The sequence below is a fragment of the Eleginops maclovinus genome, chromosome 3 (genome assembly GCF_036324505.1).
Source record: "Eleginops maclovinus isolate JMC-PN-2008 ecotype Puerto Natales chromosome 3, JC_Emac_rtc_rv5, whole genome shotgun sequence".
In the NCBI taxonomy this organism is placed as follows: domain Eukaryota; kingdom Metazoa; phylum Chordata; class Actinopteri; order Perciformes; family Eleginopidae; genus Eleginops; species Eleginops maclovinus.
Window position 1 is genome coordinate 13773618 of NC_086351.1, and position 15231 is coordinate 13788848.

At 38.3% G+C, this 15231-nt stretch overlaps 1 protein-coding gene and 1 long non-coding RNA gene across 2 annotated transcripts; one reads left to right on the forward strand and one right to left on the reverse strand.

Moving 5' to 3' along the window:
* Window positions 1-807: 807 nt before the first annotated feature.
* On the forward strand, window positions 808-2514 carry LOC134861572 (uncharacterized). The gene is made up of 4 exons (XR_010165427.1): window positions 808-1125; window positions 1209-1250; window positions 1335-1712; window positions 1815-2514. It is a non-coding gene; the product is annotated as an uncharacterized LOC134861572 (long non-coding RNA).
* A 1478-nt stretch (window positions 2515-3992) lies between these two features.
* On the reverse strand, window positions 3993-8262 carry LOC134861554 (sialoadhesin-like). The gene is made up of 9 exons (XM_063878841.1): window positions 8090-8262; window positions 7515-7877; window positions 6512-6802; window positions 5474-5725; window positions 5119-5379; window positions 4936-5026; window positions 4522-4614; window positions 4347-4416; window positions 3993-4270 (listed from the first exon to the last, which is right to left on the reverse strand). The coding sequence occupies exons 1-9, from the start codon at window positions 8136-8138 to the stop codon at window positions 4235-4237; spliced, it is 1506 nt and encodes a 501-aa protein (XP_063734911.1). The 5' UTR covers window positions 8139-8262; the 3' UTR covers window positions 3993-4234.
* Between the last annotated feature and the right edge of the window lie 6969 nt (window positions 8263-15231).

Consider the following 15231-nt stretch of genomic DNA (forward strand, 5'->3'; position numbering starts at 1 on the left):
TGTGACAAATAGTTTCATTCTGATAAGGTTTTGCAAGAAAAAAGCTTTTCTCGACCTTGGTTGTGTACCGCATACTTTGCGCTGGCTTATCATCTTTTCTGATACTCTATTGTCCTCCAAGGGGTTTGTCTCTCAGACAATTTCCAAGTCAGGAGTTCTTTTTCATATAGGTTAATACTGTAATTTCTTACAGTATGTTACAGAACAAAGTAAATCACTGTTATTCCTTACTTTATCAAAATAAGTTACTCAACATTCAACTGCAACTACAGTCCCATGTTTTAATGTTTGCATCCCTGAATGTTACCTTTTTTTATGTGTTAATTGTATTCATAAAAAATACATTTCTGTATTTGTTTCAGTAACTTATTAGAGCATTTATACATTCATAAAATGCCATTTCTTATTTGTTAGGTCTGACCTCATTTGTCCGACTATCACATGACTCTCCTATGCCCAAACATGACAGCAAGAGCAAAGCTGTGAAATCAAGGAAACGGCAATGTCCCCAATGCTGAGTTCCTCAAAGGGAAATGTGGTTATATGTGGCCTTTCCCTTAAAAAACACAAGGTCATAAAAGCTAAATATATATGTAGTAATGTTATGAAGGAATCTCATATTGATAAAATATGAATGTTTTCTCTATTTGCACACTGGGTTGCATGTCAAAGGCATTAGAATTTGCAACAAAAACTGTCTCTGTTGTTCAATGTCTGTTTTGACTGCTGGTGTTTTAGACCCAGCAAGCCTTTAGTGACTTATATTTTCTGTTTCTTGACTTGTAAGACATAATGTAGCATACGCTCATTACTGAAACGTGGTGTTCAGTGGAATTTCATCCTGTATTAATTTTTTTGTGAAAAAAGTGACAAGTACAATGTTTAACAGAGGACAAACAAGAAGACAGTTATCACATATTGCAACAACCATCTCCTGGGCTTCTGCTGTAGCTGTTTGAACATCAACTCACATTATGAGCTCACCGTTTTGTAAAAATGTGGTTACAATTGCAATTTTAAAGGTTAAACCTTGATTATAAAAAAAGACAACCAAAGACAAGGCACACATATCTCACAAGCACCACAAGACAACGTGTATTCAAGAAGCCATTGAAAGGATCAGAGGTAAGAGAGTAACAGACATACTGTTTAGTATTATTTTCATTGCCTTTTTGCTTTCTTACACTCAGAGCTTCTCTTCTCATCAGTGATGGAGCTAAAATTGTTGTTTCCCTTTCTGATGTTACATGGTGAGTCTAAAAAAAGCAATGTACTTTAACATAAATACTTTTTGTTACCCTCAATGACAAACTAACGGTCTCTCTTGATTTCAGTGATCCATGATGTCCATTCCTCCAGCAGTCAATGGACAGTGAGCGTGCCAAAAAGGATTTCTGTGTTGCAGGGCTCCTGTGTGGTTATTCCTTGCCTCTACAATTACCCAAAGCCCAAATCAAAGAAGATATTGACCAGGTGGAAGGGATTTTGGATGAATGGGAAAAAGGTAGTCTCAACCAATGTCCCCAAATGGAAACTAATTAAGGAGTACAAAAAAAGAACCCAGTTTTTGGGAAATATTCAAGCACGGAACTGCACCATGCTGCTGGACAGTGTGGGGAGGAATGATGCTGGCCCTTTCCACTTCAGGATTGAAATGCCGCAATACAAAAGCTACTCCTACACCACAACACCAGTGACCATCAATGTGACACGTGAGTTTTGTAGTGTGTTTGAATAATTTCTAAGGCAAACATTGTTTGTGAGTTATACTTCAATCATTGTACTACGACTCATTATTTATTCCCACTCTGCAGGCATTCCACAGCCTCCAACTCTGTCTGTGGAGATGAATGAGAAGGTGACGGCCTCCTGCTCTGTGTCTCACTCCTGCCCAACGATTCCTCCTCAATTCTCCTGGAGCCACCGTGGAATCGTCAATCGTCAGTCAAAGAGGCTGAATACCTGGCAGTGGCAAACAGTGTCAACCCTGACCTTTCCCTATCGACCCTCCGATTTCAACAAGCCTCTGAACTGCACAGTGCTGTACAGAGGAGGGAAGCAGGTGACGAGCTCCATGATCCTCAGAATGTGACGTGAACCCAGTGCATGTGTGTTTCATTCTGCATGTTCAATTAATCAATGTAACAAGAAGTTTTAAATCTGTAGTTTAATGTTACATAATCTTACAGCGCCACATGTGTACAAGTTTACTCTCCATACAGATGTTAATAGCTAATAGACAATTATTATCCTTATGTAGTGTGATTAAAGAGATACTGTTGAACTAAAAGTGAACTACACTGAACACAATCAGTCAGTGAACACTTCAGTGCACACTGTAAAGTAATTTAAAAGGGCACAAATGACTACCTAATAAGTGTCCATCTCAAAATCAATATTTACCACTTAATTTCTGATGTATTGACTTCAGAAATGCTTCTCTGTTTTGATCTTCTTCTGTCATTTTGATTCAATTGTGTTTGGTAAACATTAATAAAAACCATTAAATGCAAAGTGTGGTTGGTGATTATTATGATTGTGTTAAACAGGAGTAAGATGGAAATCTTTATTTATATAGTTTTAAACCAGAATTAAATATGTAATCATATTGATACATAAGGGAACCGGTCATGTGGGATGTTGACATTCTGTATAAACATCTATGAACATTACAGGTTATCTTTCACTTTTCTTTATTATCTGAACACAAAATGATGCAGAATCAACTGTAAGCAACCAGGCTGGGTGCATACAAGTTTTTGTGAGTCCTTTGATCTTTCTTGCACAGCAATATCAAACTGCATAACAATTAAAGGTGTGGGGAAAGGCACACGGGGATGTCTTGCCCAAGATTGTAAACCATTTAAAAAACAATAATAATATTATTACAAATAGGTTTGGGCTGTTTACTGAAAACTCATTTTCATGTATTTCCTAAAGCTAATTTGTGTTCACAATGGTTTTAGGTTGTATTCTGAGATGATAATTAGGCGGTGTCAGTGTCAGAAAATGTGTGATGAACATTTCAACACTCTTATCTGTTAGGTAGGTGACACGCTTCCCCTTGGCCTTCCTTTCAACTGAACATTGACACATGTTCAAGTCACCCAAGGGGTTTTCCACATCGACCAGAGCATGCAGGATATTTTTACTTTGTCATTTGTTTTGTTGATTAATAAATAATTAATATACAGTATTTCATTTTATTTTACTGTGCAATTACACTTTAAATTCTGTTTTACATGTACGTATATAGACCCCTGCATTTATTTGGTCACTTACAACATTCCCTGAATTATTTAGCCTGTTGCTTTATTCATTTCGGAGAAGTTTATCGTTTACTTCATCTGCACTACTTGCACATTGGTCTGCAACATATTCTGCACTATTTTATTCCAATCTATTCTACTCTGTTCTTCTTGCACTATTTTTATTTAACTTTTGTATTTGTTTTATTGTTTTACGTCCTATATATATATATATATATATCCAACAACTCAACATACTATATATATATATATATATATAGTATGTTGAGTTGTTAGAGGAGCTAGGGAAGCGATTTTCATTGCCCTTTCTCAACTATAGCTATTGTGCATATGACAATAAAGCCTTTGAAACTTTGAATACAATATTTTAGGCTGAATGTGTTTAAATGCAGATCCAATAACATTGCAGGCTTTCTTAAACGTAGGAAGTCAGTTTGTGTGGCATTAAAAGGATTCTGTCCCGGATTATTAAACTGTTTTGTAAGTGCCTATATGTTCAGTACATCTGTGTTGTTGACCATGTTGTTTTTATAGAAGTGCAACATTTTAGCTGTTCTCCACTGTATGTGTTATTCCACAGGAAGTCTGCAATTTAAAACGTAAAGATTCTTATATGTAACTTTCACTCTGGTAAAGCAGTCATACCTGCGTATTCAGATAAGATGCACATTTTGCAGAATTTATAATCAAACATATTGGTGAAAAACGACAATAGTTTATTGGTTATTTTTGACAACACGTTTTATTGTAAATCTTACGATCAGTCAGGGGGAATTAATCTTTTAGATGTGAACATGTATATAAAAATACAGGCATATGTGAATTAGAGGAGACAAAAAAAGAACACATGTTTAACATATACAAAAGTTAAGATATCAATATTTTTTATTTAACTTGTTGAACCACATCAGTTGGACATCATGCAGAGAGAGACTGCAGCTGCTCCTCCACTTAATTAAACGTTGCTACATATTGGCGTATATTGCGTCATCGCAGTCGTTCTGTATAGGAAACAAGATTAGCGCTCTCTTCTCTCATGCATGGAAATAATGGATGAGTGAAAGAAAAAGTACATACCTCCATGTTGCCATACACATGGTCATTGGCATGAATGTCAGAGCAATTCACATCATCATATCTCTTTTTTCTGAAGACAGAGAGCAGAAAACACATTTACCACATAAACACCCACAAGACTCCATGTCACTTTAAATAACTTTTTGTTTGTTATACTGAGGTGAATGACGAAAACCTTTTTGTTGTAGTATACTGAGGGAGCGTCACATCCTTGTCTTCCTTCGTAGAGCTAATATGAGGCGCTGATGTATCCTCATACTTCCCCCTGCTGGTTTAAATGTATGACGTTTCACAATTTTAACATCCACTAAAACCAATTTGAACTGCAAAATGTGTCACAGGTTATTATGCCCTATACAAATTCACAAACTGACCTTCGGCTGAGAAGATGTGGTTTGACTAAACCCCTCAACATGTCCTAAATATAAATATACTGCTTTCTGGTGTTGCTTTACTGCTGTATTCTAAATTATAATGTACCTGCATTTTAAAATGTGTTATAGCACTCTGATGAATGCTATTGTTAAATTCACAATATCTACAGAATAATTGTTCTAGGTGAAAGGAATCTTTTTCTGCATCAACTTACCATTTTTTAACAACTTTTACTGTTATTAAAATCATCACCAAAATCCCACCTGCTAACGAGGCGATGATAATATATAGATTCAGCATCTTACCTGTCCAAACAGAAACCATGTGTTGTCATTAGTCTCTTTCACAGTTTATTAATATACAGTCTTTATGAGTATGTCATGCATTTATTCCTTACTGGAAACAGGTGAAGAGAGTGTGAGGTTGGCACTGCCCATTGTGTTGTTTGCCAGACAGTAGACAACCACAGTAGATCCTAACTCTGCTATCAGAGTCCCGATGGTAACAGAGCCATGTTTCTCCACCTTGGTGTTTGGCAGGATTCTGTCATGAAGCACAAAGTAGAGCTTGCTGGGAGGCTTGGAATCCGAAATGCACACACACTTTACCATATTTCCCTCTGAGGTGCAGGATGAGGCCTTTGCAATCGCAGGGGCATCTGTAAGCACAATACATGCAGTTATGAGCCATACTTTTATCATCAGTATACAGTTGTATTTAAATAAATAGTATATATTTTATTATTAACTTACACAACACATTGAACTGCACAGGGTTTGATTTTCCGCTTCCTATTGTATTGGAAGCATTGCAGTACAGGGCTCCCATGTGTCTGGAAACATTAGGCAGCGTGAAGTCATTTCCTTGATGCAGTAAGGCCCCCATTTCATTGTGCCACCAATAGATGTTGGCAGCAGGGTAAGCATCACAGGAGCATCTCAGCGGCACAGCTTCTCCCTCCTTCACTTCTGACTTGTGCTCAACCTTTACATTCACTGGAGCGTCTGCATGAAAACATACAATTCACTCTTTATGATGCCATGGCGGGAAATTCATAGGGGCAAGGTATTGGATGATTACAAATAGAAAAGATGGAAGTCATAGAAGAAGAATAATAAATTCATCCTGAAGGGGACATGAATCTCAGCAAATTTGACCGTTGTTGAAACATTTGATTTAAAACCACAACAGATGCCTGTACAAAAAGGCAGTCCAATTCAATATGTGTTAAGATATTTTGTCAAAGATGTTGACCTGTAGAGCCACTGATGTAGCTAAACAAGTGTATCATGCACAAAGATCAGACAGTCAGACAGAAATTGCTGTCCTACGTGTAGTCAGCACGTCACCCCAAATAGATCTGGCAGAACAATGCTCTTTTTCCAATGCAGATGAATGCATGATGACTGATACTCCTCTGACATTGACTAAACCTGATTGAAGAAGCTTTTAAGTTGTATTTGAATATGTGTGTGTTGGCATAACAACATCTACACTAGGTAAGAAAAAGAGGAATCATCGTACTACGATTTCTTTCCACTTTTTGTCCTAGGTTTGTATGGTTTCAAATTGTGTTTTCTTCATGGGTGCTCCATAGCATTGATTTCCCCCCTCATTCTTTAACAATTTTCATAATCATGCAATTGCTTTTCACAATCTTTATATAACTGTTATACAAATTGTAAACCTGGTTTTTACAAGGATGCTACATAAGAGTAGGTATTACTCATTAACTCAGTTTAAAGTGTTCACATCAGGGTTGATTGTAGACACACCATGGCCATACTTACGATTCACTTTGAGGATCCTGGATGTTTTGTGGTGCTGCCCTCCCTTGTATGTGACAGTGCACTGTAAAGGCTTGTTGTGATCAGCGCTGGTCGGGTGAAATTTCAGAGTAGATGTTTCTGACGTCTGCCCATCGTTCATCTCCTGTTGTTGGACATGTTCCTTACCAGAGTGACTCCAGGTGAAGACGGGAGGAGAGGTGCGGCAGGAGTGAGACACAGAGCAGGACGCAGACACATTTTGACCCTCTGTTACATGCTCTTTCACAGAGAACTGGATGGGATTAAGTTCACCTGTACCAAGGAGAAAGATCTTGATATGGCAAAGATCACAAGGTACAGTATTTCTAGTAGGGTAGAGCTCTTTGTCTACAGGGCTGTTCAAAACTGTGTTATCGTTGTATGTGTATTGTCTCACTTGCTTTGAATTAAAGGATTTTGGAATCACTTTAGTTAGCAAAATTATCTTGGAATCTATGCCATGTGGTTCCCCCATTCAGGTTTGGTAAACTATACCAATGCTAGAGTAGGACCTTAGTTTTAATAAACGCATTTCACACTTCAAATCTAATATTGGTGGCATTTGCCCTTAAAACCATTTATCTGTCAGTCTAGATATATTAATTAGTTTCAATTGTGTTTGAACAAAGCTATTTGAAGCTAGAAGGGGAAGACACAAACTCGGAAGTGGTAATAAGACAGTTGCTAAGAATTGAAACTTAAAATTAGTTCTGTTAAGTTATTAGTTGATGCCTCTGTTCAGGTAACAGTTACATGTAACTTTCAACTGAAGTAAAGTTTTAGAAGTGTGCTGGTCTCTTGGCACTAATGTAGTATCTAGTATGTAAATATATATTGTATATCAATAACAAAGAGAAGGTAACCCAAATGTCAAATTCTCCTGTCTTCATTTTTTGACTGATTGCAATAAAACAGACATCCCGAAACTTGTAATAAGTAATTTCGCTGTTATAGAAGTCTGGTGAAAGTTGTTAATAATACTTACTCATCATTGTGATAGAGACTGTGTTTTCTTGGTAAGAAAACTTTTCATAATCAGGCATGACGATCCTGAAATGAAAAGGCCCTTGGTCTCCTTGTTTAAGTGGATCGATCTTCAGGGTACAGATTTTCTTACTGACGTTTCCCAGCAGCTCTGTCCGATTCCCATACTGTTGCGTTATTTTAGACTTCTCTGGGTGGTAGATGAGCTGATGCGATGCATCCAACCACATCCCAATAAATTGAGTGACCTCCTTGCCTGGATCTGGATATTCAAACGAGCAGGGGATCACCACACAGGATCCAGGTAGACCTTTGACCGAAGACGGCATCTTAATTGTCCAGGATGGGGCTTCAGTTTGACTCACTGCAGTAAAATGCAAAAGATAACGTGATGAATTGAAACAAAGAGAAGTTAAAGGTGAGAAGGAGTTGTGACATGAAATACAAATCTGCCTGACTATTAAACTATTGGCAAAAAAAAGGTAATAAGATAACAACAAGAAAAAAAAAACTGACTGATTGCACTTCTGAGCAGTTAAGTATAACTGGCTAAACATTGTAGAAAATGTACTGTACCTTTTAAGCCAAGGCAGGCAAAAAAGAGGGTCCATGTAAAAGGGGCCATCTCCTCCTCTCTGAGTCTGACTTGCAAATGAAATGACTGAAATATTATAAGTGCTCCACTTATTTGCCCTGGGGCAGGAAATGACTAGTTTCCATTCTGCTTTTAATAAACCACACACTCATACACTCCCCTACACAAGAACTTGTTTAGTCAGATGTATAAATGGGAAGTTTACTAATCATCTTAATCGTTTTTGTGATCTGGACGAAGCCATTCAAGTGTATATCCACTACGAGCGGCGCTGCTACGAGCGGCAGCCAGCAACAGTCGCTCTCTCTCTTTGTTGATACATTTAGTTTATATTTAGTTATACTTAGTTATTTTAGTTTATATTTAGTAATATTTGATGTATATTTAGTGTATATTTAGTAGTTTAGTTATATTGAGTGTATATTTCTCCTTCCTTCTTTGTATTGAACTGTTGCACCTCAATTTCCCTCGGGATAAATAAAGCTTCTGAATCTGAATCTAAATCTATCCATATAGTTTTTAAAAAGCATTCAGTTCAGCTCATATAACTTTCTATGTGTGCTTATATCTGTGGTGCATTCATTTATCGCTACATTTGACATCCAGCTGGTTTCACTTCCATTTTGGGATTTTTTATAACATATATTTTAGTCATCATAACTTCTCCTATTTTACTGTTGAGAGGCATACTTTGTGAAGCCTGGCCTCCTTGAGCTCGTTGCCACCTATCAACAACTCTGTTACTATAGTATGATAAATATTAATGATATAAAATACCTGTCATATTTACTTTAAACTTTTGTTCTAAATATCGCAATCCCATAGAGCATTATAGCATTATGCTAATGCTAAGTGCAAGCCCGCTTTAAATTATCTCAATGACAGAAATCCCCTTTCAAAAATAAGCAATGATTATTAAAAAATGGGGCTTTTAAAATACTTTATAATGCACAACAATAGCAACTTTTGCCTAACAGTGGGGGTTGTCACTTTTTGTAATCATGGGTTCATGACAACAGTTTTGGTTTAATTTTCCAATATATTATAGTTCATTATTTGCAAAGGCTGCGTGTGCAAAGATCAAAAACAACAATAGAAAACAGTGGTTAAACCTCATGGAAGAGCCCAGTGTGCAATGACCCAATTTGTTTAGCACTAAAAACAAATGAAGAGGCTAAGATAGTATCAGCTGGAAGGTTTAATGTATTTCTCTCACATGATGTAAACGGTTTGCTACAAAGGAATGACTTTAAAAAATACCTTGATGACAATGTCCTTGGATATAATACAATTACATAAAATCCTTGTTTTACAGAGGAAACATTCTCCTGAATAGAAAGTGCAGATTAAAAGCAATGACAAGAAAGGTACTTAAAGACTCGATAGAACAGGAAAAATGCACCTTACCCTGTATTTCACATATAGACAGACAGGATTTCCTTTGCGCGCTTTAGCAGCCACAACATGATGAGGTTGGTCAAGTGTGAAATATTCTCAAATAGTTATTATCTCAAACAATAAAAACTCAACCGGTTAAACTAGATGATATCCCTTGCAAAAAAAATGAAACAATGAAAATGTCTCATTGTTGGCATTTAAATGAGACATTTCTCAGGTCAATATGCACAGAGGCTTCATTTCTTGTTCACAGATTCACACCTCCAGGTATGAATATGGCCACTGAAAGATTTCTCATGTCGCAGTAGTCGTTTGTGAGCTCTTCAAACATCACAGTTGACAGGAAATTCTTGGTGAGTTGGAGATTAAAATTGTCCACAGTAAATTCAGTCTTTCATGGACCTTGATCTCCAACATAAGCAGGGTTCAGCATTTCTCCCCTATATGAATGAAAGGTGTTGACCTCTTGGAGAGCTAGGTCCACGTAACGGATGCTGCGAGAGAGGTGGACTTTTTTCAGCGATAAACTCTGCTTTCCTTTTACTCTCCATCTGTCCTCATCGCACTGTGTCAACAAGTCATCCAGCTTCATTGTGTCATCTTTCTGGCGCCCCAAAGACAGTGTCCTGGGAGTAGAAGTGATGAAGCCGGTTGACCCTGAGTTACCCATGGCCGTAGGAGCTCGATTTGAAATACCTGTGAATCTAAAAATAGAAAATGCACCAAACTTAAATGTAATATTCAATAAAAAAAAATACAATGCTAAACTGTAGATTCCACACAAATAGATTTTTACCTGGTAACTGAAATTATTTCCCGGCTTGCCTCTGGTTTGTCAGCTGTTCCAACGCTGAATGAGAGGTTGCAAGGCCTCTCCAGTTTTAAGTCAGACTATTGGCCTTACCCGTGTGACATCAAAGAAATTATTGAATTTCTCAGGATGAGATTAGGCACAGTAACAATACGAGCTAATCACTGCTTATGATTGGATCATGTGATCACTTTGTTATAATCCTTCAGTCAATCAACTTGCTAGCAACTTCCTTCAATCACAAACAAACAAAGCATGTTTACATTTCATCATGTTGCATGTAAGCGCAGATTTCATCATGAGTATTTGAGATTTTATTTTATTTTTTATGTTACATCTCTTTACTGTTGGTGTACTTTATATAAAGTATACTCTACGTATGAAAAGTATGAGATTAAATATACATTTGTTTCTGATTACATAATATTTAGGGCACTTTATGGTTTTTGAAAGAGCTCTCACTGTCTCTTTATAGTCGTATATATATTTTCAATCACTTTCCTGCTGAGAAAAAGGCGATTCCTTCTGCTGTTCATATGATACCAATAAGTGATTGTAATGGAAAATGTAATCATGATTTTCTCTCTGAATACATGAATTAAAGACTTACAAACAACAGCCTAGATATGTTTTGCTTATCTGGAACGATCTTGTTCAAGATGTGTCGCCTGATTCAGTTTGTTTCTTCTTATTGCTTTTCTCCCACCGTGAGATGTGTTAGGCTGCTCTTAAACAGTCACCATCATCTGTCGACATGGCTGAATGTACGGAAGAGTATTAGGGCCACATGAAGAGAAAATATTTTTTAAATTTCTGAGAAAAAAGTCGAAATTTTCGAGAAAAAAAGTCAGAAGTGGGCTACGAGTCCCTCACAACAGAGCCTTCCGTAGAAGTGGGCTATGAGTCACTCCAGTTACAGGATGGCATGAGGAGGGCGTCGGGATCGATCGGCATGCCATGGCTGCATCAGGTGAGTGAATTAACTTATATGAGGTGATAGTGTTCGTTTTGTAGGCATAGGTTAGTCTAGCTGCTTACTATGATTGCGTAAACTCATACCAGAGACGGTATATGAACTATCTTTGCCCATAGGCCCTACAGCTCTGTTAAATCTCTGTCATTGCTGCCGTCCATTTGGGCTTATGTACTGATGGCTGCATTGATATCTTTAAGAAAGACTAAAATGAATCATATTCATCAGGGTAACTTAACGCATTTGTGGGTTAATATAGGCCTACTGTAGGCCTTGTGCTTTCTTGCGATGTTAAGCCGGAATGGCAAGCACGTTTTCCATGGAGCCCGTTGTCAGTTAGGTGTCCTTCGAGCTAGGTAGCTTAACGTGCGTCTACACAGCCCAAGTTTACGTTTTCCATTGAGCCCGTTGTCAATGTGTCCTTCGTGTTAGGTAGCTTAACGTGCGTCTGCACAGCCCAAGTTTCCCATCGATAAAATATCATGCCACTTTTAATTGACAAAGTTGATTTGACTGAACAGTGTATTTCAGTTACTTGCATACGTCCCTATCAGTGCTAATTTCAAAATACAAAATGGACAGTTCCACGTTTCTACTGTTCCTGTAATTGTCCTCTGACATGCTTGGTGTAGTTTTAAAATGAAATATCAGCCATATACTCAACATACAGCCATATACTCTATTTACCTATTTATTATGCATGGGCAGCATACTAATAAGGGGGGAAGGCCTATAGAACACATTTCTGTAATAAAAGTTTAGGGGTTCAAGAAATTAAGATTAGACTATACCTGTCGCCCGTATAAGACAGATAAATAGCTTGATAAACCCTGCTATGGGTTATTATTTACCCGTCTTAAAACTGGCGTTTCATTTTGTGTGACACTTCACCTGTCATCTAGCACATTTAGTACTTCAAGTAAAACCAGCAGCACTTGTGAACCACTGCTGATAAGAAAGTACCTATTGAATAGCCCATATTCACCAGCATTGGCAGACAGTGCAAACAAATATTATTGTGTAAACTGGTCATAGTGCAAACATTACATAACATTGTTAATTGTGCTGCATCTTCTTTACAGGACTATCCGTGCCCAGTGTCACTTTGTCTGATTTCCTACGCCAACGAGGAGTCCTAGAGGAAGTAATAAAACACTTAGAGGAGGACAAGGTAAAGTGTGTGTAAACCTCAGTCTGTGCTTGTCTGGACTAGTCTGTGACATGAATGTTAAAATGTAGAATGAATGTTAATGTAAACACCAAATGTGTGGAACTTTTACACATATGCCTTTTACACATACACTCACAGAAGAACACACTTACATACACCTTCCAGCAGTTATAAGAGCAGGGGGTTGACACACACACACACACACACACACACACACACACACACACACACACACACACACACACACACACACACACACACACACACACACACACACAACATATAGATACAACAGTCACAAACTCTGAGCTTTAGTCATATCTTTTTGTTATTGTGAGAGTAAAACAATTTACATTTATTTTGATAATTTCTCAGATTGACAAAGATGTCATTCCCTGCATGGAAGATGGAGACCTGGCAAAATACATTTCCTCATTTGGGGATCGTCTGGCATTGAAGAGTTTCTGCAGAAATGGGACAACGCAAAAAACCAAAATGGGTCTTTTTGAAAAGCTTAGGGTCAAGCTTAAGAAGCGAAATAATGCTGAGGAAAATGAAAATAGGAAAACAAAACAGGCCAGAAAAGCTGAGGAAGATTGAAATTGGATGGTTGCACTGTGAGGGAGAACAAAGGAAACAAATACGAGGTAAACGGGGAGGAGGGACAAGAATGGTACCTATTGGAATAGAATGTGGAATGGATGAGGTCCTTCAAAAAGGAAAGAGGCTCTTCTTTCCAGATGGATTTTCATCAAAAGGACATGAATCTGAGTTCAACTTTGAATTGAGGGACTACAAACAGAACCCTGTCCAAGAGGATGTAACCGTTGGATTTATCTATGATACTTTGTGCATGGCACGGTTGCGATTTTATGTTGCTACTTCCCCCAAGGAGTTGAAGGATGATAGTGCCACAGATGGTGAAAAATCAAAATGCGGTGTAATAATGTAAGAAATGTTCGTTTATTTGAAGCCCAGGAGTCGGTTTAAAAGAAAGAAAGCAAAACTCCCTTAAAAGGATATAAAAGGAGTGTTTAATAAAAGGATGCAGTAGTAGGTTTTACAAAAGTTTCACAGCTGTGGCTCAATAGCCTGGGACATGCGTCCACAGGCCACTAACTGAGTGGAGCTCATCAGTAGTTACTGTCTGGCGGTCCGGAACAAAAGAGAGCTCGATTCTACAATACAAAAATGTTTTATAGAACCACCCCTTTCCGACCGTACAATAAACAACTTCAAAATAAGACGCGCTCCGCCCTCGTGCTCTCATTGGTTGGTAGCGGGGGGCTGGATCCTGTTGGCCGCTTGTCCCATGGGGTTCTCCGGACTCTTCTATAGGCTGACGTCGTCGGGGGCGGGTCCTCTTATAACGTCACCATCGCCATCTTGTTAGGGAAGTCCTGGAGCTCTGACCTACAATATTCTATTATGCAATTCTTCGGAGGTTTATCAGTTATTAAACAGGCAACTGTATCATTGCAGCCTCAATGAGTGAGAGGTAGAAGCGGTGCGTTTAGTATGTAACTCCACTGGTCCTTCTCCCTCTACTCGTATATACAATACAATATTAGCTTTATGCTATCTGAGGCTAAAAACAACATCCTCTAATACTACCGGAAGTGGACAAATATGATCCGTCCAGAAACAGTGAATTATCTTTTAAAGTTCCGCTCTAATATATTGATTATTTCTAACAATAACAATAGATGAGGATGAGGAAGATGATCACCAGGACGCACATGGTGCTTCACAACAGGATGATCTTCAGTGTGATTCAGAGCAGAATAAAAGTGAAAGAGTACAAGAGGAAGAGGATGGTGTTACAATCACTGGCATACGATATGGCACACTGTTTGAATGTGACCTGGTAACTGACATTGAATCGGAAGTAACCTTTGGTCCGGGTTGTCGTGAAATTGAAACTGACGCTGACGATGACACAGAACCATTTGATTTTGGGTTTCAGCCCCAACTCCAACTGCAGCCACTCATAACCTTGGATGTTTCCTCGTCATTGCATTCTGCCTCCTCACTTCAGCAAGTCATGGACCCACCACCTGAGCAACTGCTCTCCACATCAACAGTATCCAATGATGCATCTCCAGCACAACTACCTGGCTCCACATCACAGGCCAGTCTCGCCAAAATAATAACCATACACCATAGTAATTGCCTAAATGCTTTGATTAAAGGGTTCATGGATCCTACTTTGCTCACACGCCCATTAATTATGAGAAGAATACTTCCAGATAACAGTGTAGAAAAGGGGATTGGCGAAGGTGTTGTCAGAGATATTTACTGTTCTTTTTGGCAAGAATGTTATGATCGCTGTACTGTTGGAACAGCAGTCAAAGTTCCATTCATTAGGCATGACTTTAGCTGTGAAACCTGGGGCCATTGTCAGAATTTTGCTTTCAGGTTTACAAACATGTCAGTATTTGCCAATAAAATTAGCTCTTCCTCTGATGGAGGACCTCTTTCATGGATCTGTGTGCAGCAACCTCCTAGAAAGCTTCCTTCAGTATGTGAGTATTCAGGACCAGGACATTCTCAAAAAGGCGCTTGAGGATTTCTCATCAGTTGATGGAAGTCCTTGAGAACTACGAGTGCCGAAAGATGATCAAAGCGGAAACGCTTCCACAGATCCTGAAGGAGATTGCACATAAAGAACTAGTACAAAAACCTAGGTATGTAATTGATTGTTGGAAGCAGGTGATGCATGGAAAGGTCAACATTGCTCATGATGACCTACTGGCACGCTATCAGGCAC

Bases quoted from the DNA above. Each gene is read 5' to 3' on its own strand.
- LOC134861554 (XM_063878841.1), bottom strand. From the start codon at position 8,138: ATGGCCCCTTTTACATGGACCCTCTTTTTTGCCTGCCTTGGCTTAAAA. The intron at 7,878-8,089 runs GTACAGTACATT...ATTTTACTGCAG, and splicing joins TGCCTGCCTTGGCTTAAAAG to TGAGTCAAACTGAAGCCCCA. The intron at 5,027-5,118 runs GTAAGGAATAAA...CTGTTTGGACAG, and splicing joins ACTCTCTTCACCTGTTTCCA to GTAAGATGCTGAATCTATAT.